Raw genomic sequence first — 24,744 nt, forward strand, 5'->3', positions numbered from 1 at the left:
TTATGTGCTTTCTCCAAGTCTAGGAAGGTCCAGTTGGACTCTGTCCTGTTCTCTAGCTTCTTCTCAGCTGTTGTCTCACTGCAGTCATTGGGTCAGTTATGTTGCATCTGAATCCAAACTGCTCATCTCCCATCTTACATTGTACTGCTCTGTATATTCATTAGTCAAACACCATCTGCAGACATTGTATGCAGTGTTGTAGGAGTTTGATGGCCCTGCTTTCTTTATGTACCTTATTTCTATATCTGGCTCAGCCACATATCTCTTTTGTAGTCCTCACAACAGCTGTTTTGAGGTGCTGCCATTCTTCTTTATCTCCACCTATTTCTTCTCCTTGAGGTGCTGGAGCCCTGAGTAATTCCTTCAACTGTTGTGCTTTCTCTCCAGTCAACTTCCAGGTCTTGAGCCTGGTCCCTGTTGTCCTTGGAGCCTTCTCTGACCACTGCTTGCAGCTGATTGTGGCAACCAGTGGTTTATGCTGTGGGCCGACTGTTTCCCTGGGGATGACTTTGCAATCACTGATTCTACCTCACTGCCCTTTCCTTACTAGGAGAAAGTCGGAGTTGCATGCTGGCCACGTTTGTGTGTTATCTTGTCACTGTTTCTATTTCTGAACCACGCAGTGGCTACCATCAAGCCATTTTCCAGAAGTCTAGAATGGCCTCTGCTTCTTTATTCTTAATACCCCATCTGTGTGGACCCAAGCAGTCCTTATATCCTGTTCTGTCTGTCACGACATATACATTCAGGTCCCCCATCATCAACACTAATTCCTGTTGTCCTGTTTTATCTAGTCGGTCCTGCATTTGCTGTCTGAATGCACTCTTTTCCTCACTATCACAACCCTGCTGGGGGACACAGGCTGAGATTATAAATATTGCCCTATCATTACACTGGAGTCTGATTGCCATGTGTCTGTCTCTACATCTGATAACATTGCTTACTGCCTTCTGAAGTCTCTCCCTCACCTCAATTCCCACACTATGTTTAGTCTGTCCTTCTCCTGAGTAATAGACTCTGGATCCCAAGCCCAGTGTCTTTCCTGCACTGCCCTTCCATCTTGTCTCCAGGATACATAGGATGTCCACCATCCTCCTTGTCATCATGCCATCCACTTCCAAGCTGTGTCCTATCAGTGAATCAACATTAAATGTAGCAAGTCTTAGTTCATGTTTGGCAGGTTGATTGGCTTTACCTCCAGCTTTCGCTCAACAGAGCAATCCCAGGTAACCTAGGCAGGGCAAATAGGTACTGGCTAGCCAATAGCTTATTGACCCAGGGCTACTGGGCTTAATGGTGAGCACATACACCCCTCCCACAGTTAGTATGGGTCCCTGACAAAGATTTGAGTTGGCTGGGTCCTCAGCCCGCTTATGTACTACAAATACCCATGCCCATTTTAGCAATATTAGTCAAAACAACCAGATCACATAGATCCATTTATTTACACTGTTGAGCAGCTAGCCCTGCCACGGCACACAGTCCATGATCCATCTTTTCCTATCTGGAGGATACCTTGCAGCACAGAAAAATGTTCAGTGTGGTTGGTGTATACAACCCTTTCCCCTAAAGGGCACCATCTAGTGTCTGTGCTGCAGCCCACATTTCCATTCGTAGGTGAGTGTGAGATGAAAATACTCAGCATACTTTTCGGAGGAGGAAGAAAACCCACAGAGACACAGGGAGAACATGGAAACTCCAAACTTGTATTGGTCAGAGGTCAGGATTGAACTTTGTACCTTTTGCATGGGAGGCAAAGACCTTAACTTTTATGCCAGCTGGTCTGCCACCAATATTTTCTGAGCAAGTTCGCGGGCATAGAGGAGAAGGTTCTTTGCAAGCACTATGAGGCCGTGGTCAGCCTTAGGGCAGATCACAACAGTCCTAATTCCATGCCGAGCTATCCCAACCCATCATTTCCTGTGAAGGTGCCCCGCCTTATCAAAAATCTTTTGGCAAGAAAAGAGTTGCTAAAGCTACTCATCTAAAGAGATATCCAGGAGGTCTCAGCAGACCAGAAAGGCTTAGGATATTATTCTAGATTCTTTTGGGTAGCGAATAACAGACACTCTGGCCCATTGGATTACAACTGCCTAAATTATTTCATTCCTAAAAAACCTTTCATATGGTCATGGTGCTGTCCATCATTTTGTGCTTACATGAAGGATGCTAGATTTCTTTCTTTGGACTTTTGGGGTGACTACTTTCACATGAAGATCACAGAGGAGGTTTTTACACTTCAAGCTAACATTGGTTATGGTTACTTTAGGATTGATTATATGATCTCGCCTCATACCCAGTGTTTTCTCCAAATTGAGAAATTAAGGCAGCTTCAGCAGATACTTCCAAAAAGAGAGATCCAAGAGAAACCTGTAAAAAACTACCCAAGTAGCACCTGGATTTGTGACTGCAGTCACCCCACCTGAACCCTTTCCCCTCTCCCCTACCAACCTTCCCCCTGTCCTCACTCTCCTTCCTATTTCTCCCCTCCCTGTACTTATCCTTTCCCTGTAAACCCCCCCCTTACTGTCAGTCACCTGCTACTCTGCAGCCTCCTTCACCGGCTCACATGTAACCTTGCTGTGTACTATAGCTAGTATCCTCACAATATATTGCTTATAAAACAATACCCTCGTATTTTCTGTTGATAATCCAAACTTCGTTATTTTTCTTTTCTGTTTTCTGCAAGCTTCTGTTACTCACTTTTATACTTTCTATTTCATCTAAATTTCTCCTTTACAGCTTTCCTAGTCTTGTACTGCAGTCTGGACATCTGCAGAATTATATCACTCTATATATTTTTATTGTATTTTATTGCATTCTGCTTTAATTTTTTTGCAATTTCTTTTTGCTTATTTTTTATTTTATTTTTATGTCTATCTTCTTTACTGTATATTTACTTCAATCTTTATTATGTTGTGGTGCTTATTGTAATGTGGAGCTTTTCTCTTCGGGCCTCCTCGGAAAAAGTGGCACTAGCTCAGTCGGACTATCCCAGTAAAGAAATGTCCAATAAATAAGTAAATAAATACATAAATAATACTTGAGTTAAGGCTGTGGGCCTTACGGCAGCACCCGTCTTCATTATACCTCATATTGTGTACCAGTTGACAGCCCCCCGGTAGACCCTTCAGATTCAGTGGTCTTTACACTGAGATCCCATTTTACAGCCAGTACAAATGTTAATGGCGTGATGTTCTTACTCCGCTTGTACCTAGAGCTAGGGAATCTTTCAACAGGGGCTCTTGTCAGCCTCAGACTCCTCAGACTACAGTCATCATGAATTTGTTTGCCCTGGGGTGGGGCACTTGAATTTCACTGGGCAGACCATCCAAGGACTTGCATGCTCTGGGAGTCACTGCTGTGTATCAGTGTCTAAGAAATGAAAGCATTCACACTATCCCTTCTGCCTTCTGGCACTCTCCCCCAAACATATTTTTTTTCATTCAAGGCAAGCAGTAAAGGTGGGGTGAGGTACATTAACAAGCAGGGCACAATGAGGGTGCAGCAGTGCATCATCTGTTTATTAAATTGGGTTCCCAGGGTAGTGCAGTGATCACCGTGAACCAGTGTCGGGCTCAGCGTGGGTGAATAAAGTCACAGTAAAATCAAACCATGTGGATTTGTGTATAACATAAGGTGGACAAACATAAGACATGTGACTAGAACAATGATAATATATCACAGATACACATAATTAAGAAACACAAAGTAAGAATATATAGTCTGAGTACAGCAACCATTACTAGACAAAACAGGATGCACATTATTTACAAGAGACAGTGTGGAAGCTATTTTGATGGTAATGCACGTCTGAAGGGATGCCAGTTCATTAATGTACAGACTCTGCCATTGTCTTCCTGTGTCTCACAAGTGGTTTGTCATTTAACCTGTCAGCAACCAGATCTTATTTTTAACAAGAAACATCTTTGTTAAATGATTGTGTGTGACATAGGAAATTTTACATTTATATAAATGAAAATAAACCATAGCGCCACAATCTCCATTGCAAACCATGCTGACACAACTGTAGCTGCAAACATTATAAATTACTTATAATATATCCAGTCATTGTCACTCAAACATTACATAACTCATTCAAATCTTGCCTTCTTCTAAACCTTCTTCCTCTTCTGCATGTCTTGATCCCACATTTTCCATTTTTCCTATGTAATTTGCTCCTACCCTTTTCTAAAGATCCCAGTTCCAGTTGTTTTAACTCTGTTACTACCTTCAATACTTCTAGTAAAGTTGGTTTAGACTTTGATTTCCATTTTCTATTAACTGCTTTTTTGGCAGCCATCATAATTAGATTCAGCAAGGCCTTACTATGTCTAGGCAATTCCGATTATGTATATCATGGGTCTATATTAAATCACTGAACGCTTATAAAAGCGAACGCTGATTTATCGACCCCATGTAAGTGAAAGCTTACAATCTCAAACACTCAGAACAGCGTTATTTTCCCAGGGAAAAAAATTGCTGTTCCGAGAAACACACACACCACAAACTATTTCTAATGTGGGGGGCTTCACCCCACACCCCCCTACTTAAATATACCAACTCTGAGACCGCACTACAGTAACGAAGAAGGCAAAATACTGAAGGCAGACAAGCGATTTATTTCCCAGGGAAAGAATTCGCTTATAAGCTGCTTTGTGCTATAGAGTTTGATCAAGACGCATTTGAGAAAATGGGTCTTCGATCATCTAATAGGGAACCTATATCATAGCTCAAAAAAATGATTTCCCTTGTTACTTCAATTTGCTCACCCAGCATCTTCAACAGTGCAGTCTGCAGGGAATCTTTAAAGTCTGCCAACTCATTACACTCCCAGAAAATATGTTCACAGTTACCTCTTTCTCCCCCATCACACCTCCAATATTTGCTGTCTACCTGAGGAAAAATTCTTTAGAGTCTACTTGAGGTATAAAAATACCTATGTAAACACTTCCAAGCAAAAATCCTTAATTGTCTAGTTTGTGTTGCATATTTGGGAGAACTGCATATATCCCGCCACTGTTTCTGTGTGAATTGTTCATCCAATCTGTCTTCCCAATCCCTCCTAATATTCTCTGAATGATGCTTTTAGTTATCATGCAATATTTTATATGCTGTACTAATTATTCCTTTCTTAATGCCATCTTCTGTTCTAGATGCTACTAAAAACTCTACCAGTGCTGGCCTTTCATTTAGGACCCCCCCTTTTTTTTTCTCTTTGCCGGTACTTTGATATCAATCCTCGGTAGGGAAAGTAATTTCTAACCTGCAGTTCTTGGCGTCTCCCCATTCTATTTCCTTTCCCTCTCTAGTTATTTGCCCCCAATACCTTAGTTCATTTGCCAGTTTTCTCCAGTATATTGCAGCCCCCTTCTTGCCTATTGTCTGTATCCCTAATTGCAGTCATCTGTATTGGCAGAATCTCCTTTGTATATTCCCATGTTGGCTTAGTTCTTAGAGGACCTTCTGTTACTTTATGAATATAATATTCTGCATGATTATTATTGTTCTCCTTAAAGGTCTGCATCCAAAATCCCAAGCTGTCCTTGTTTCTTGCCCCCCCCCCCACTTCATTATCATCCCTTTTCACTTTAAATTATAATTTTTGGCTTGTCCTATGTATAGGAGCTTTAACTGTGTTGCTGTGAAATACCCCTTCACCTTGAGTAATCCCAGTTTGCCCTGTTCTACTGGAAGAGTAAGCTTAGCCCTCTTGACAGTTGCCTTGTTCCCCTCCCAGATAAAATCCTTCAGCTCTTTATTAATTGCTATACACAACATCCTCTGGTTGATAAAATGCATCTGACCTCTGTATAAGACTAAGGGGACTAAAAACAATTTAACTATATCTTACTATCGATGTTAATATAACAAAGCTTCCATTTTCTCCGTTTTTGTATTATCTTTTGTTTAGTCTCTTCCCACATATCCTTAGCTGCCACAGTGGTCTCATTTTAATCCGTACTCCTAAGTAATTCATTTTGTCATGTCCCATAAGTATGGATAGTGCCGAACCAATTTGTATGTGGGTACGTAATGCACTGCTATTGCTTTTGTTTTAGCTTCATTCATTTTTTCTCGAAAAGGTTTGAAACTATCTTATTGTGTTCCACAGTACTGTAATATCCCTTTCTGGTTTTGTCAGATATAAAATAATGTCATCTGCAAATAGAGCCAGCATTTCTTGACTACCATACCAATTATATCCTTGAATTTCTGAGTCCCGTATTTTCTTTGCCAATGGTTCTAAATATAATGCAAATAATAAAGGAGAGAGAGAGAGAGAGGACCCACTTCCTGCCTGGTTCCACTGCTCAAGCAGAAATTATCAGCGAGGACCTCACCCACTTTAATTTTTGCCTCTGATCCCTCATATATCCTCTTACTCAACCTTATAATTTTATCAGGAAATGCAAATGCATCCATTGCTGTGCTTATAAAGTCTCAGCTTACTCTGTCAGATGCTTTCTCTGCATCAAGACCCACCAACAACAGTGGTATTTTCTTACATTCTGCTTTCCTCTGGATCATCACTGTTCTGTTATTGTTAGCAAATGTTTGCCTCCCTTCCACAAAACCACATTGGTCCATATCTATCAATTTTGGCATCACTTTTGCCATTGTTTTATGCCATTATACACATAAACACTTTATAATTATGGTTAAATATTGAAAGCTGGATCTGATGGATCTTTACCCTGTTTATGTATGCCACCACCTCTTTCTTCCAGGATGGTGGTACTTCTCTTAAATACTGTTAAACAAAACTTTCCAAACCTTTATGAGTTTTTCCCTCCCAGCTTCCAAACTTCCACAGGAATGCCATCTGCTCCTGGAGACTTTCCTGTGGATTGGTTATACATCAGCATTTTATCTCATCTCCTCCTATCCCAAGTGGCCTCATCTGCCTCTAACCTTGGCATATTTAATTCTTCCATAAACATTTCCATTGGTCCCTTTTCTTGATTTCCACATTGCTCTGCTTTATACAGACTTTCATAGAATTTCCAAAATATTCTGATACTTATAGGATCTTGTTATCTTCCTTGTTATAGGCTCCCTAAGCTTGCGAACAGCCCTTTCTACTTTCTGTTGCCCGAGTCATCGTGCTAAAAGTTTTTGTGCTCTGACATTATTAGCAAAAACAGTTGCTTAACAGTAGTCTTTCTAAAACTCATAGTACTCCCTTATTTTCTGCTTAGCATTCTGCAGTTGCTTCTCTTCTTGTTCTGTGAGATCTCCCCTAATTAATTATTGTTACTTCTTAACCATATCTCCCTTTCTTTTATTTCCACCCTGTTTTTAAACTCCACTTTAATTTTATCCCACTCCCTAGATATATTTTCAGAGGAAATTTCTATCTTCTCTAATACCTAGCTAGAGAATAATTTTCACTACCCAATCCTTAAATTCCTCTCTTTTTCAACAGATAGGTGGGAAAGCACCAGTGTCTCATTTTTATTTCATTGTCCTGTGTTTTTATTTTAGTTATTATTGGTGTATGATCTGAAATAGTTATTGGGTGTGTATCAAGATCTTCAATTAAATGCACATGTTCCTGTGAAATGTAAATTCTGTCTAGTCTATCATAGTGTTTTTTATCTTCGGGAATAAAATGTAAGTTCACTCCAAACTCCCTAGTACTTAATTCACATCTTCCACGCCAAATATTTTCATAAATTTCTTTAAAAATCTACCCTCTTTTGTTATAATTTCCATTATGGGCCTCCAGATACATCTTCACTGCCGTAAATCAAATTTCAGTCCCCAACTATAAGAAATATTCCTTGCTGAAAGCTGATTATTTCTCCCAGAAATTTCTTAAGCCCCATTATAGCAGTTTTTGCTGGAATATAAATACATGCTAGTGTAATCCTCCTGCTTTGCACTTTGGAGCTCCTCTTGCAATTAATGCAAGTACTCCTGTCTGCCTTTGCCCCAGTTATTCCTCTGAACAACCATCCTGAAAATCTTTCTTTATCAAATTCATATGTTCAGTATTGTCCAAGTGTGTCTTCTGTTGCATAGTAATTTGCCTTTTACATTTTTAATATAGATCATTACTTCTTTTTTGTATTTATCTGTGAGCCCATTAACATTTAAATACATTATAATAAGAATCACTTTCTTGAGGGATTGTTATTACCACCTTTTATGTATAACAGCGTCTTGTTAAATGTCTGGTTCCAGCTTTTGTGTTACATGCATGCACTGTTTGGCAGGTTATGACAGGTTAATCTTTTGTACAGTTTCTTGTCATCTCCATTTGAGCCCATGTCACATCTTGCAGAACTTTTTGTTTTATTGAAAATCCTCAAACAAAAATACACACACACTCTCAATACCCCCCTTAAAAACATTTTAATAACACAAAAAATATGTACATCTTCAAATATTGAAGTTTTACCCTCCTAATAGAATAAATGTTCCAAACTGACAGCCACACAAACAGACTCGAGCTAAGCTAAAAGAAAGCTTATCCATGCTAAGACACATGGTAGAGCCTGTGATTCTATTAAGTGCTGTATGGTTTTGCCGTACCTTTATAGTTCTCTCAGTTGGGAAAACACTTGAATGCTTTCAGAAAACATTTTCTCCAAGCCATTTCTCTTTATCAGATTGTCTGCTAGAGACATGAGAACCAGACACAAAACTGTTTACTAGAAAAAAAGTCTTTCAATATTTAATATACTTTTTCATGTACTTGCTTTCTCTTAAAACTCATTACTATATAAAGCTAATGGCCTTAACCCAGTCATTCCCATATGCAAGAATGAGAAAACTTGCCCTATTTTTTTCTTTTTTCTTACACTTTTAACCAGATCTTTTTTTTTTCACATTGCAGTGCCTACATTTCTTAAAACTGAACAAGGAGAAAGAGAGCAGAAGGGAGAATAGAAAACAAAAAGAAAAAAAAAACAGGTGCACATATTTACATAAGTCTCCCTATTACACTTAAAAATAACTGAAAAACCTTTACTTTATAACATGAAATGAAAATTATGCACCATTTAAATAGTACTATTAAAAATGTTTTACTTACAGTTAACTTTCTTCCTCCTATTCCTCTTTCCTGAGTATTTTTCTGAACTTTCATGGTATGAAGTAGGGCATATGCTTTAGAGTCACCTACAAGTTTAAGAAAATCTAAAAAGGTCCAATATTTCCAGATTTTCTTGTTCTATTTCTGGTTATCTCTCCCAAACCTGTTTCTACTTCATCTCCAGTGCACTCTCGATTCTTCTAGTCAACTCCTGGACCTTTTTCCCTCTCTCAAGCATTTTCCATTGAAACACTGTGAAAGGTTTCACTGGTACAGTCTCTCTGTGGTCTTTCTTACCAGAAGAACAAGACGCAGACTTTTCTTCTGTTTCACAGCTCACTTTTTGTTGTACAAACTTTTGTATTTCTTCCTTGGCATGTACTTCATCAAAAAATTATTTTGTTCCTCCAGGGTAAAATATTTTAAAGACAGCTGGGTACAGCAGTTTGAATCTCACACCTGCTTCTCGACATTCCCTGAATAATGGAATAAATTTACTCCTGTTCTGCCTGGTGTACAATGAATAGTCATTCTCCAGTAACACTCTGCTGTATCCCACTTTTAGTACTTTGTACTTCTACTACAGTTTTGTCAGAATCAACTCCTTCTGCTGGAAAGATTGCATCTTTACTATTAAAAGGTCTAGGTTGTTTTCTCATAGCCAGGTTTAAAGTGTACACACAATGTGCCCTTCCAATTAACAATTCCTGTTGTGGAATACCAATGCAGTTGCTTATTTGTATTTTCATAAAATTAATATAATCTGTTCCTTCCAGCTTCTCGGGTACAGCAGAAAATCTCAGGTTTTCCTTACGTGTTCTGCCCTGTAATTCTATTTTTTTTTTAACATCTTTTCTTGTGCAGTCTCATATTCAGACAGCCTTTTCTTCATTTCTCCCTTGGAGTTTTGCAGTTTTATCTCCTTATCCGAGTATCTATTTAAAGCTTCTTCCGTTTTTTGCCAGCCTTTTATTGTTTGAGTTGATATACTCCATCAGTATTTCATTTATTTTAATTAGGTCTGTGTGCAGTTGCCTTATACTTTCCTCTAGGTTACTGGAAGTCAAGTCTGGAGCTTGCACTGCTTTCTGCTGAACATCTACAATACTTTTCCCAGTCAGTGTTTTTTCATTGCCTTTTGCAACTGATTTTCCTTCAGGTCCTCTGTATTTCTTTTTTTCCTAGCATCCAGACAGTGCACTTACTAGCCGGTTACTGAAATTTACCCAGAAATTTAGGTCCACTGGCTTTCTCTGCTAAGTTTGTGTTTTCACACTGGGAGAGCTAGAATTAAGCTGTAGTCAATGTGCAGCCATCTTCAAATCCCTGTCAACAACCAGATCTTGACTGTGGGGCACCCCTGCATGCAGCCTGTTTGCCTTTCCACCCACTTGCAAACGTATCAATGTCTTCTCTTTGATCCCCTCATTGGGAGGTCAGTCCAGACAATGCCATAAGCCACCAATGGTCATATGGCCTTCTTTATCCTGTGATATGCTTAATTCAGAAGGCCAGTTTCTCAGAACCAGGGTGATTCTTGGAGTTCATTTCTTTACCATACAGAGCTGGTTCCCCCTTCTGCGCACCCAGTGCTCTTGCTGCATCCTTCAGGCAAATCTCCCCACCACCTTCTTTCCCTAAAGTTAATTGCTTGGCTGATTGACAGGTGTTCAGGCCTTCCCAGGAGAATATTTTCCCTTATTACCTGCCATCTACTAAGAAAGCATACTGTGAGAAATGGATGAAGATTTCTCTTTGGGCTGCTGTGCAGGTCACTTTTCTGCTCCTGTAACTTTGATTCTTAGTATTTTATTTGAAACGTTTAACTCCAGTCTGTTACTTCTTTATCGAAGTTGATATGATGGCCATTTGTAATGTTAATTCTAGCCTGGACTGTGCTTCTCTGAAGGGCTGTGATGCTTTATTTACTTTTTTTTAACAATGCAGTTATTTCCTAAGCCTCCTGTTATACCTTTCCCTCTTTGGGAGATTTACTTTGTGCAAGAAGCTTATTTTTCTTCATTTCAAGTTTTAGTTTCCTTCCTTTCTCGAACTTCTTGCCCTAGGAGACTGTTTTTCTAGTATGGATTACATCATTTAAAAGATACTCTGAGCTACAGGCTTTTTCTGACAAATCTCCGTGTGTAGTTTTCCACAAGGAAAAGGTGGTGCTTGGAACTAACCCATCCTGTCCTAAGGTGGCCACAGAGCGTAACATAAATAAGTCTTTTAATTTGCCTGTATTTACCCCTGACTGCTGTGATGTAGTGAATAGCATTTCATTTGTGTGAATGGCTACAGACAGTTTTGATACTGTGTGTATAGAAGAAAATCTACAAGGATGATTAGGTGTTCATATCCTTTGCTAAATCTCTTTTAGGCCAAAAAAACTGCACCCTTTCCAGATATACAGCCATTTGTCTCAAATTTTGTTGCAAAAATGCATGAAAACTCCACCTGCTGCTGATTGGTGTCGACTTTGCCTTCCCCTTAATGCCACCTTAGGTGACTCATGCAAAGCTCTGACTTGGTGTTTTTCAGAATTATTTGTTGGGTGTTACACACTGGACTTTGCTTCCTGGTCAGGGTTTTGTTTTAGAGCTGCTCTCATCTGTGATAAGGATGTGACCACTCTTGCAGTGCAGAAGACTAATGCACTGAGCTGTTAATGAACTGAACGGCCTCCTTTGCCATGATGTGGGGTTTGATTCCTTCCTCGTTTGTTTGCCTGCTGTATGACTCTTACTGTTCTTCAGTCACCCCTGGAAAGGGACAATTTACCCAGTGTACCTGGGCTATTACCTAGTGATCAAACGGGTTATAAAAAGTCTGTCCTAGAGATTACTGAAGATGAGGGTCTTTTTCTCTGATACAAATTCCCTTAACGGTAGACTTTTAAGAAGGGTCATCTTCGGTAACATTTCCCTACTCGATCCCCCAGCTTTTCTCTTATTACCACTATTCTTCCTCCCTTTCTCTTTACCTCATCTTCACACTAACTGTAGAACTAAAAAGCGAAGCCCATGTGGTGCATTATGGGTATGGGGAGGGTCCCTGGCAGGCTGGTTAAGTTTTATCTGCTGAACCATCTTAACACCTTTAGTAGAAGTTTAAAGATTCCCAAAAATGGACCTTCTTGCAGACCTATCATTATAATAAGTACTTAACATTTGTTGGAGTTGTATGGAATAATTGTTTGAGTGTTCTGAGTTTTTCTTTTCCCAATATTAAACTAAATCCAAACATCAGTGCAGTCTCTCCTTGAGATATATGTCAAAAGACCAACTAGAGAAACTCTGTAATTAGACTGGGGGTGAGATAGGTGTACAGATGTTGAAATTTGATTAATACTTTGGGGATACATGAGTTTGACTTTGAGCAGTGCTAGCCTTGAGGTGACGTACTTGGCTGTGAACAGCATTTTATCCAGAGATGGTCAGAGCTGACTTGTTAGATATTCATTTCTACAGATTCACTTTTTGATGAAGCTGTAAATGGTGATGTCCTTTAACCCAGAGAAGAAAGGCAAGATGAGTTCTACAATGAAACAGGTGTTTCATGAGGCACTACCTCAGTGCACTAGAAACTTTCCATCTACTGAGCGGCCCTTCATAGGAATATACGGACGTTAAGAGAGCCGTATCTTCCTGTTCTTATTCCTTTTTAAAAGAATGTAAATCAGAAGATATCAGTGACCCCCGTACCAAATCCTCTCCACATGATTTCGCACCTTAATCCAGTGGGAGGAGATTTACAGAACTACTTATCACACTGGTGCAGTGTACAAGTCACCAGCTGTCCATGTTGTGCGCCTTTGCCCCTTTTGCTTCGAATCTTGTCTTTTCAGGACAGCCAAGGAAGGGAATAAAGAGAAAGCACTAGACAGCATGCACAGGCAGTGCCCCTTTTGTTATGTCCTAATATTAGTAGGAGTGACACCATATAAGGACTTTTGGAAAATATGTATCCAGGAATGTGATGCCCCAGAAGGGAAGGCTCAGTTTTTTAGAGTTACAGTAGTGCTTCATATAACTGCTTTAGTTCAGCAGATTGCTTTACAGTGCTCCAAACCAAGGCATATATTTATTGTCTTGTTATAAATAATAATGTGAATTATAACTAAACTCACTAAACTAGGTATAAATCCCTACGTCACAAGATGGGCTGCCAACTGGCTCACTGACAGAACCTATTGCAGACTCCAAATCTAACCTCAAAGCAGTGATAAGTGGAGTACCACAGGGTTCAGTCCTGGGTCCTCTCCTGTTAGCCTGTACTTCAGAGAAGTAGATAACAAACACAGAAGGCCTCTGGCTAATGAAGTTCACAGATGACTGCAAACTAGGAGCCATAGTAAAGTCCCCAAATGATGTGGACATCCTACAAAAGGGCCTCAGTGAGACAGATGCCTGGTGTCAGAGCCATGACCTCAAGCTCAATGCCAGAATGTGCAGTGTCATCCCCCTTGGTAAAAACTCTATACCCATGAACTACCACATAGGCAGCAATCTACTTAACACCGAATGCGTGATAAGAGACCTTGGGACCCAGGTGGACAGTAGTCTCTCCTTTGATAGTCACATTGCCACAGTAGTTAGGAAGTCCTTCTTCTATGTGGCACACCTCATCATAAAAGGGTTCTCATCCAGGAAAAAAGAGGTCATTGTTCCCCTCTACTCATCACTCATTAGACCCATTATAGAGTACAACGCCCCTTTTGGAATGTACCTCACAAGACATCTGCAAAGGCCACAGAAGTACCTCAGAAAGAGGATTACTGGCCTCAAACAAATGCCCTACACTGACCGCCTCAAAAAACTCCAGCTTTACTCCATAGCATATCGCCTACTCTGAGGTTCTCTGCCTAACATATAAAGCTATGTCAAACCCAGAGCTGTTGACCTGCTACACCTAAAGAAATCCCAATCCCTCCGAGCTACACGCTCTAGGGACCTAAACCTTGTCAACACAATAAACAGGACATGCTGGAGGGATAGATTCCTGTCCCAGAGACTTCCTATACTCTGGAACAAGCCACCCATCTATGTCAAGCAAAGTTCTTCATTAGCACTCTTCAAGAAAAATCTTGATGAGTGGATGGGAAATAGGACATACACCCGGGGATCACTTCTGTGTATCTGCTGGACAGTGACACAGGAAAATAACTTTCTTGGGTGGCGTAAGCTATGGAACCTTGCTGGCTAGGCTTACGTAGACCCGTGGGCCGATAGCCTAGTACCTACCTATGAACAGGAAATGAATCAGCAAGACATGTTTTAAACAGACAGTACTTTTTTGAACAGCTAGTTTAAATTTCTTGATAGCTTATTACAGAACTAATATGAGAAGCATCAAAGTGCTGAATTCCAGACCTCAATTTTGGGTGCCTGTTGGACAACAGAAACTTTTCAGTGCGTTTGCTTTAAATACATATTCAAAAAATATGTTTAGATTTAGAAACTATTGTTAACATTTGATGCTGGTATGAAATTGCTGTAATTTCTTTTCTGATTTTGGCAGATACATGAAACTATTGAATCTATCAACCAGCTGAAAACCCAGCGGGACTTCATGCTCAGTTTCAGCAACAATCCGCAGGAATTTATTCAAGACTGGCTAAAGTCACAGTGTCGAGACTTAAAGGTAAAGTGAAACCCAGCAGATAATCCTTCTTCTCAATGCCAAAAAGCAAGCCAAACTTGTGTGATGTATGCAGGACACACTTGTAGCTAGGTCTAATATTCATGCATGTCACTTTTCAGTATGCTTTCTGCTATGACCCGTCTTTAAGCCCTGATGGCATCCCCCATCACCACAGGGTGAAAGTTAGCTGGACGGGGCCATTGTTAAGGCTGCCTTTAGGGGTGGTTTTACTATTTTCTCAAGCACAGGGAACGGACTTTTAGACATGCCTGGAGGGGTGGGCATTAATAATGCATACTGGAGCTGTTTTCTTGTAGAACGTTTAGTGCTGGTAGCACTTTTGTGTGCTACAATAATTGCTACAAGAAGTCAGGTAATAAAGTGCTAGACTAATAAGCTAGTAAAAGTGCAGGAGAGGAGAGAACTAGCAGATATAAGGGAAAAATTGAAGAGCAGACTTTGGCACCACTCAGAAGTTTACAAACTGTCCTGGATACAGCAAATCTGTGTCTAGACTAGACTATTTACAGGAAAGGCAGGAAATGAGCACAAACATGGGCTTTTAAACCAGAAAGTTGAAAGAGATGGAAAAATTGCCCAAACAGCCAGTAAACTACACTTTATGGGCCAGAAACCACTCCTCTTATGGTAGATATGCTACCTAGTGTACTTACCACTCTCACTGACAAGCTAGAAGGCTTCCCTCCAACACAGAAAGGCTTGGGAGTCTCAGAAGCTTAAAAACAGTTCTGGATACAGCAGATTTGTATCTTGGATAGACTAGTTACAGGAAAGGTGGGAAACAAGCGCAAATATGGGCTTTTAAACCTGAAAGTTGAAAGAGATGGAAAAAATTGCCCAAACGGCCAATAAACTACAATTTTTGGACCAGAAACGACCCCTCTTGTGGTAGACTACCTAGTGCTTACTACTCCCACCGATAAGCTAGAAGGCTTCCCTCCAACACAGAAAGGCTTAGGGGGCTTACAAGCTTACAAACAGTCCTGGATACAGCAAATCTGTATCTGTGCTAGACTAGTTACAGGAAAGGCGGGAAGCAAGCACAAATGCAGGGTTTTAAACCTGAAAGTTGAAAGATATGGAAAAAACTGCCCAAATGGCCAATAAAGTACAATTTCTGGGCCAGAAACCACTCCTCTTTTGGTAGATAGGCTACCTAGTGCTTACTACTCCCACTGATAAGCTAGAAGGCTTCCCTCCAACACAGAAAGACTTAGGGGGCTCAGAAGCTTACAAATAGTCCTGGATACAGCAAAGAGCTGTATCTGGACTAGACTAGTTACAGGAAAGGCGGGAAACAAGCACAAATGTGGGCTTTTAAACCTGAAAGTTGAAAGATATGGAAAAAACTGCCCAAACAGCCAATAAACTACAGTTTATGGGCCAGAAACCACTCCTCTTGTAGTAGACTACCTAGTGCTTACTACTCCCACCAATAAGCTAGAAGGCTTCCCCCAGCACAGAAAGGCTTGGGAGGCTCACAAGCTTACAAACAGTCCTTGATACATCAAATCTGCATCTGCACTAGACTAGTTACAGGAAAGGCGGGAAACAAGTGCAAATGCGGGCTTTTAAACCAGAAAGTTGAAAGAGACAGAAAAACTGCCCAAACGGCAAATAAACTACAAATCTGAAGTAGTTAACTTCATTTGGTTTGCAACCTGTGGGATACGGATCCGACCTCGGATCCGAGCCAGCAACCTTACAAAGCTTAGATCCGAGCTCCTAGCTCCTCCCCTTACCCATAATCCCCTGCCAACCCTGACTGACCTCAGATCTAGTTTGCCGCGCTTCTGGTCAGCAGCTAGGTTTTGAGCTCCTGGTTCTAGGGTCTTCACAGAGTTGTGAGAAGTTTTAAAACTTTGTTTTCTTTTACCTTTAAGTGTACGAGTGTGTTGTGGTTAGGTTTCCCTTTGGTTTAATACTCGTAGTTGAATCTTTTAGTTAGTTTTACCCTCTCTCCCCTTCACTGGTACGTAGTTCTGTGTGTAGTGTGTTTGGGGCCTAGCGAGTGTGTTTCTTTATAATGTCTGAGGCCCCAAAGCCAATATTTTCTAAGTGCACTGAGTGTGGCCATAAGCTCTCCCCGGCGGATGGTCACACTCGGTGCGTCCGGTGCCTTGGGGTTGAACACCTTTCCTCTGGATGCGCTATCTATGCGGCGTTCAACCCCAGGGCACTGAAGGACCGGAAGTCTAAGCTGATCCTGGCGGGACTTTTGCCCCCGGATTCAGCTTCGGCCTCCGGTACTTCTGTGGCCTCCTCCCAGGCTCTGGCGGCGGCCACTCCTGCCTCCCTCCCCCCGGCCGGGACTCAATCTCCCGCTTCGGCGCCGGAGGAGAGGGAGGTCAGGAGAGAAAAACGGAGGGAGAAGCACCACAAGCGGCGGGCCGAGGCCTCCGCTTCGGCCCCCTCCTGCTAAGCGGGCTTCTCCCTCTATGGCTTCCAGGTCTCCTCCTTCTCGGCTCCGGTCTCCATGTTTCTCACCGGGACCCGAGGAGTAGGAGACCCGATCTCCGTCGAGGTCATCAAGGTGGCACTCCCGGCCAGCCTTGGTGGCCTCGTCGAGATCAACATGTAGCCTTTCTGAAGCTGATTTGGACCGGGTGATGTGAAGGTTCATCCAGGCCCAAATGCAGATGGGAGTGCTCCTGCCTCCCCCCCCCCCTCTGGGGGGGAGCTCAACACCCTTCTTTGCCCCGATAGCTCCTTTCCTGACCCGCTTCCCCGACCAGCTTCCCAGGTTCAGAGCGCTCAGAGCCGGGCAGTGTTGGAGCCGGGGGTGGGTCGGCGCCGACAGTATCTGGTACTTCGGCTCCGACTCTTCCTTCGAGTTTTCCGGATCCGTCCTTGTGGGATCCGAGCTCTCGGAGCCATGCTCTGAGCTTCGGATCCGAGGGGTTTGGTGTGTCTTTGGCTCCGTCCAGGTTGGAGCACACTGGCCCTTCGTATCCGATGGTCTCGGCGCCGGCTCTGATCCATCCATTGGATCCAAGTGAGGGTCGGCTCTCGGATCCTAGAGAGAGTGGCTCTCCCTCGGCCTTCGATGTGGTGGAGAGGGCTCTGTTGAGTGCATCCAGGCCCCCACTCCCTGCTACAGTTCCATCCCGCACTCCCTCTCGTTTGGGTAGGGCTTCCGTCACCCGGCCACAGGGACAGCCTGCTTTGACATCTCAGGTCGTTCCCCTGGAACAAGACATTGCTGGTGAGTCTTCCTCGGACAGTCCCCCCGAGGATGTTCCTCACAAGCGGAAGTGTAAGAGGAGGTACGTGGACTCCCCCGAGTCCTTAACAGAAGACACGGATTTGGATGAGGGGGAAGGCTCCCCAAGGTCACCCCCCCGAGGATGTCTCCTTCGGAGACATCATGGAAGTGCTTAGTATAAGAGGGGGGGGTGGTCTGCCCCCAAGGCTTCCTCGGACGAATCCGTGTTCCTGGAGGCGTTTGAAGCAGGCCCATCTACCTCTTGGGTGTCCCCTCCGGCCGACCCCTTAGTGGACCTTATCACCACTAGGGCGTGGAAGGAGCCGGACACTGTGGAGCCAGCCCTCAAACGTCCTGACAAGATCCTGAGCCCTCCAGCAGAGAAGTCCCATTGGAGCAAGGAACCCCCGTAGATGCCATGTTGGTGGCGGCAGCCACCAAGAGGGAGTTAGCCCAAGAGAGTCCCTCGGTCCATCCCAGAGCAAGGAGTCTCGCTCAGTGGACCATCTCGGGAAGCGGGTCTTTAGTTCAGCGACCTTCTCTGTAAGGTCCTTGAACTACATGGCACATATCATTCGACTGCAGTGAGATCTTATCAAAGAGTATGCTGCATCGCCCCCGGAGTCCATGTCGGGGGAGGACAAACAGTTGTACTCCACTCGCATGGCCACTCTTAGGTCTATATCCAACACCTCTATGCGGTTTTTATCCCATGCTACAGAGGGGGGCAGCTAGAGCCAGCGGAGCAGGCCTAGTTATGAGGCGCCAGGCCTGGCTCCGACATTTTGATTTTGCGGAACCCTTCAAGGCGTCCTTTGCGAATGCCCCCTTCGATGGTTCTGCCCTATTTGGCAAGACAGTTCGCTAGACTTTGGTCCAGAACGAAAAGGACGGGAAGACGTTGTCTGCCGTCGGAGTCCGCTTCTCTGCTCCCCAGAGGTCCTACTCCAAGAACCAAAATGGACAGAAGAAGATGTGGTTCCGAAAGTCGCAGCAATCTCAGTCCGCTCCGGATTCCCAGTCCTTCCGCGGCAGAGGAGGACAGGGTGGATGCCACCCTAGAGGCAGAGGGGGCCCGAAGAACTTTGGGTCCAGAGAAACCTTCTCTGATCGGCCCACGCAGCAACCCTGAAAGGTTGCCCGACTGCTCCACTCTGGAGGCAGTCGGGGGCGTTTCTCGAAGCACCTGGCAGCTTGGGAGTCCATTACAATAGACCGCAGGGTGCTTCGTATCATATCCAGAGGATACAGAATTCCCTTTTCCTACATTCCCGACACCCCCGGACACCTCCCCTATGTTCCACCCAATCAGAGGGAGGCAGCGGCTGCGGAAATTCGGCTGCTTTTAGGAAAAGGAGCCATCCAGCACGTCCCCCCAGACCAGTCCGGATCGGGTTACTAATCCAGGTTCTTTTTGATGCCAAAAAAGATGGGGGGACCTAAGGCCCATCCTTGATCTTTCCCTACTAAATCTGTCAGTAACCAGAGAAAAGTTACGGATGGTCACTCTTCAATCTATTCTCCCCCTCTTGCGGGAGAACGACTGGATTTACTCCATAGACCTCAAGGACGCGTACTACCACATATTAATTGACGAACGGTCCAGGAGGTTTCTCCGCTTCCGGCTGGGAGCCAGTCATTATCAATTCAGGGTCCTTCCCTTTGGTCTCACCTCAGCCTCTAGGGTGTTCACCAAGGTATTAGCAGTGATAGCGGCCTACCTGAGACTCCAGGGAATGCAGGTCTTCCCGTACCTGGACGACTGGCTCCTCACTGCCCCGGCAAGGCATCTACTATGCTTAGCCAGAGACTACTTTCTCAACCTTGCTCCACAACTAGGGATCACCATAAACTCGGACAAGTCCTCTCTCACCCCGACTCAGGTGATAGATTTTATCGGGGCCAGACTGGACACCAGCAGGCCACTCGTCTTCTTAACTTCCAACCGGTTACACACTTTGAGGGCACATGTGCGGGCCATCTTTCAATCTTCAAAACCTCCGGCGGGATTGATTCTGAGGGCCCTGGGGTCCATGGCAGCCACTATAAACCTTCTTCCCATGGCGCATCTGAACATGAGGATTTTACAGTGGACTCTGCAAGTCCAGTGGTCCCTTCTTCCTTACCCCTGGAGTCACCCCATTTCTCTCAGCAGGGCCTGCAAGAGGGCTCTCGTTTGGTGGCTTCAATCGCCGGACCCCCAGGCGGGACGCCCCTTTGCCACGGCCCGCCCTCTCACCACGGTGACCAAGGACGCCTCTCGTCTTGGGGGGGGCATTATTCGAGCAGGACGGTCCAAGGCACGTGGAACGATTTGGAGACCTTATTGCACATAAATGTTCTAGAGATGAGGGCAGTGCTCTTGTCGTTGCAAGCACTTCAGAGCCTTCTGCCTGTAGGAACAATTGCAGTCCAGACAGACAGTATGTCTGTGGTATGGTACATCAACAAACAAGGGGGAACCAGGTCTTACCCACTCTGTCGAGAAGCCATGAGAGTGTGGGAATGGGCGATCTCCACCAACCGCTTTCTCATTGCAACGCACATTCCGGGATGGGCCAACATCCTAGAAGACAGACTGAGTCGCACCATCCTTTCACCTTACGAGTGGTCCCTCAATCCTCGAGTAGCGAGTCGAATTTTTGCCATTTGGGGGCAGCCCTGTTGCGATCTTTTCGCATCTCCCTCAAACACAAAATGCAACAGTTACTTCGCTCTCATTCCCCCTGCCGGGGAAGCCCCGAGGGACGCCTTGGTGCATGCTTGGCCACCCGGTCTTCTCTATGCCTACCCTCCTCTTCCTCTGATGCTGAAACTTCTTCAGAAAGCCAGTCGGTTGGGGAGCAGGATGATCCTCATTGCCCCATTCTGGCCTCGCCAAGCTTGGTTCCCTTACTTCTGGTCTCATCGAGTGAATCTGCCCTGGATTCTAGATCCCCTTCTGGATCTAATCTCCCAGCCCCAGGGGCTCCCACTTCCCGACGTGGCCAGCCTCAAGCTTACGGCTTGGCTGCTCCAGTTCCACTTGTAGCTAGGACTCCCGGTATCTCTTCTCCAGTTAAAACTATCCTAGTAGCAGTGCACAAGCCCTCTACTAGGCAGGTCTATGGTAGTAAATGGAAGCGTTTCTCTATCTGGGCAGAACGCCATAATTTGGACCCTTTTACAGCCCCCTTGCCTGTGGTGCTGGACTTTTTTCAGGTCTTTTTAATGACGGAGCTAGCTGTTCTACGGTTAAGGTTCAGTTAGCAGCTATCTCTCATTACCACGTAGGTACTGAAATGGGCCCTTTGATTTCTACAAAATTGTGCAAAACGTTCCTAAAGGGCACCTTTCTTCTTAGACCTCCAATAAAGGAAGCGGTACCCCCATGGGATTTGACCTTGGTATTACAAGCCCTGACAGCCCCTCCCTTCGAACTGGCGTCTTCAGTAGACCTCAAATATTTGTCTTGGAAAACAGCCTTTCTTCTGGCTATTACTTCAGCCAGGAAATTATCTGAATTGCAAGCTCTTTCTGTGAAACCCCCATACTTAGCCTTCCTCAAGGATAGGGTTTACCTCAGGACCAATCCCTCCTTCCTCCCGAAAGTAGTTTCTGAATCTAATATTAACCAATCTATCAATTTGCCGGTCTTCTTTCCTAACTACAAGAACAAAGGGGAGTACAAACTACATTCTTTGGATGTTCACAGACAACTTATCTTTCCTTATCGAGATGGATTTCACAGTGTATCATTACAGCGTATCAAAATTCTGGCAGGCCCGTACCTCAAGGAGACAACTTATCTTTCCTTATCGAGATGGATTTCACAGTGTATCATTACAGCGTATCAAAATTCCGGCAGGCCTGCACCTCAAGGAGTTTGTGCCCATTCAACTAGGGCTATGGCTACATCTGCCGCCTTTAAATCCAGAGTTTCCTTGGATGATATCTGTTCAGCAGCCACTTGGGCCTCATCTCATACCTTCATCAATCATTATAAATTGGACATTACCTCCAGAGGGAGAACTTCTTTTGGCTCCGCAGTGCTCCGGAACATCCTTCCATGAAGGCCGCCCAAGGTTTAGGTAGCTGGGGACTCTGTCCCACAGGTTGCAGACCAAATGAAGTTAACTACTTCAGATTAAGAAGTTATGTACTCACCATAACGTTCCATCTGAGTAGGTAAACTTCATTTGTCTGCAACCGTTCCCCCCCTCCATCCCCCTGACCTTCAGATGTGTTTTCATGTCATATAGTGATGTACCATTCTGATAATGTAGTTAGTTATCCACTATAGTGCTTGCGGGCAAACGTGATCTGAGGTCAGTCAGGGTTGGCAGGGGATTATGGGTAAGGGGAGGAGCTAGGAGCTCGGATCTAAGCTTTGTAAAGTTGTCGGCTCGGATCCAAGGTCAGATCCGTATCCCACAGGTTGCAGACAAATGAAGTTTACCTACTCAGATGGAACGTTATGGTGAGTACATAACTTCTTATATCTGGTCCAGAAACCACTCCTCTTGTGGTAGATAGGCTACCTAGCGCTTACCACTCCCACTGATAAGCTAGAAGGCTTCCCTCCAACACAGAAAGGCTTGGGGGCTCAGAAGCTTACAAACAGTCCTGCATACAGCAAATCTGTATCTGGACTAGACTAGTTACAGGAAAGGCAGGAAATGAGTTTAGAATTTTTTTTTTTTTTTTTTTTTTTTTTACAGAAAAGCAACTAAGACAGCACTAAAAACAATGCAAGTGCAGTGCAAGCTAGCATACTTGTGTGTGTAGCAATATTAAAGCAAATACAGTTTAAATAAATGTAATTTATTCGAACTGTATTCTGAACTGAATTCAATTAGTTGTATTCAATTCTGAACAGTTAAAAGTGCCAAAAAATATACTTAGCAGCTCAGTATTTCCAGATTGTTTTTGAAGCACACTCAGTGGAAAGGGAGAAAGGAGGAACAGAAGATAATTCAAGTTTAAGAACCTAAGTGGGTTACCCTTCTCAGATGTTCTGTCTGTATTAAGTAGCATGTGCTAATGACACTAGACTGGGAGGAATGTCCCAGATAAAATCCCATAGGGGTGGGCAACTGCAAAGCCACCAAGTATAAGAACAAGACACCAATAGCCAGGGAGGGTGGGAACAAAATAGACACCAAGAAAAGCAATCTCAAGCAAATTAATAAGTGCAGCGGTTTTGTTAACTAAAACAAAATTCCAGATTGGACACTAGTCAATTGCCCCAAACAAAACTACCAGACAGGTTGTCTACCAGATGGTCTCAGTGACCGTCTCCCCGCTTTTCTCCTACGCAAACGCACCAACATACCCAAGCTCATAACCTTTAGACAAGTTAGAGATGACCATAAACTAAACGTACAGGAGCTAAACTCTACTCTAAAACAAACTAACTGGAAACCACTGCTAATGCTAGGTGTAGACCAAGCCGTCGAATACTTTAATAGTACTCACTTAAATGTCCTCAACAAAGTTGCACGCATTAGAAAAATCAGAGTCAAGGCAGCTATGCACCATGGCTGAGTAGGGACACAAGAGCCTTACTAAAGTCTAGAGATAAAGCTTGGAAAATCTGGAAAAGGATAACACTAGCATAGCCAAACAAAATTTCCAACAACTCAGAAATCAGGCCAAGAAACAAACCAGACTACACAAAAAGAACCATTTCCTCGGAGTCCAAAACAAACACTCAAAAGACCCCCAAAAGTTTTGGCATGCTATCAACTCCCTCCTAAAACCAGGAAAAAATACCACTCCAGCCCCCTCCTCAGACAACAATACCAAAGACATAGCATCCCAGTTTAATCACTATTTTACAGAATCCATCCTAACTCTATCCTCCCAGCTATCCAATAACAACCATACACATATACCTACCAAATGCACCGACAATATCCCCTCCTTTGCTCTCTTCCACTATTAAAAAACTCATCCTAAAATTAAAGCCAGCCACCCTTGCAGCTGACAGTCTACCAGCCAACTTCCTAAAAATTGCTGCTGAATCCCTCTCTTACCCAGTTTCTATCCTCATCAACTGCTCCATACAGGAAGCCTATATCCCCCAACTCTGGAAAGTTTCATATATTATACCACTTCATAAAGGTGGCAATTCTTATGAATTCTCAAACTACCGTCCTATTGCCATTCTATCCCCCTTATCTAAACTGCTTGAGAAATGTATTCACTCTCAAGTCATGAAATTCCTAAACACACACAATCTTCTCTCCTCCACACAACATGGCTTCCGGCAAAAATCACAGCACAACAACTGCTCTCCTGTCTTTCATCAACCAGGTCAACCTTCACAGAAATAACAATAATTTTGTTTCTGCAATATTTTTAGATCTCGCAAAACCATTTCATATGGTCTCACACTCCAGACTTCGACTCCCTGCCCCCCCTATCCTTTGCCCCTTTCACTATTGCCTGGTTTAAAAGCTGTCTGTCACGTAGGCAGCAATCAGTTCAGTGGCAAGGCACGCAATCTCCTTTACTCCCAACTACGATAGGCGTACCACAAGGCTCAGTTTTAGGCCCACTACTCTTCCCCATATTTACCAATAATCTACACACCTCCATCCAGCATGCCTCCCTTACACAGTATGCTGACGATTCAGCTCTTATCTGCTCTGCTCCATCACTTTCCACTCTCCAACAACTCACACAAGAATCCTTCAGTTCTGTAAAAAGTTGGATCACTGATATCCAACTAATCCTAAACCGCAATAAGACAAAATTGCTACTTTTCACCCCCAACAAATCTATGCCTACCTCCTGTCCTTTTCAATCTCTTCCAAAAATGGTACCATCATATCTCCCTCTGACCATA

At 43.5% G+C, this 24,744-nt stretch overlaps 1 protein-coding gene across 1 annotated transcript in view; it reads left to right on the plus strand.

Annotated features, from left to right (window-relative positions):
- SMARCD2 (SWI/SNF related, matrix associated, actin dependent regulator of chromatin, subfamily d, member 2) overlaps positions 1-24,744 on the plus strand; it is a 654,116-nt gene that overhangs the window by 509,302 nt on the left and 120,070 nt on the right. Inside the window, exon 11 of the mRNA XM_044055380.1 lies at positions 14,564-14,686. Coding sequence (XP_043911315.1) covers positions 14,564-14,686 — 123 coding nt within the window. The remainder of the gene's footprint in view (positions 1-14,563; positions 14,687-24,744) is intronic.

The sequence above is a fragment of the Protopterus annectens genome, chromosome 13.part0 (assembly GCF_019279795.1).
Source record: "Protopterus annectens isolate FY-2018-M chromosome 13.part0, PAN1.0, whole genome shotgun sequence".
Classification (NCBI taxonomy): Eukaryota; Metazoa; Chordata; order Ceratodontiformes; family Protopteridae; genus Protopterus; species Protopterus annectens.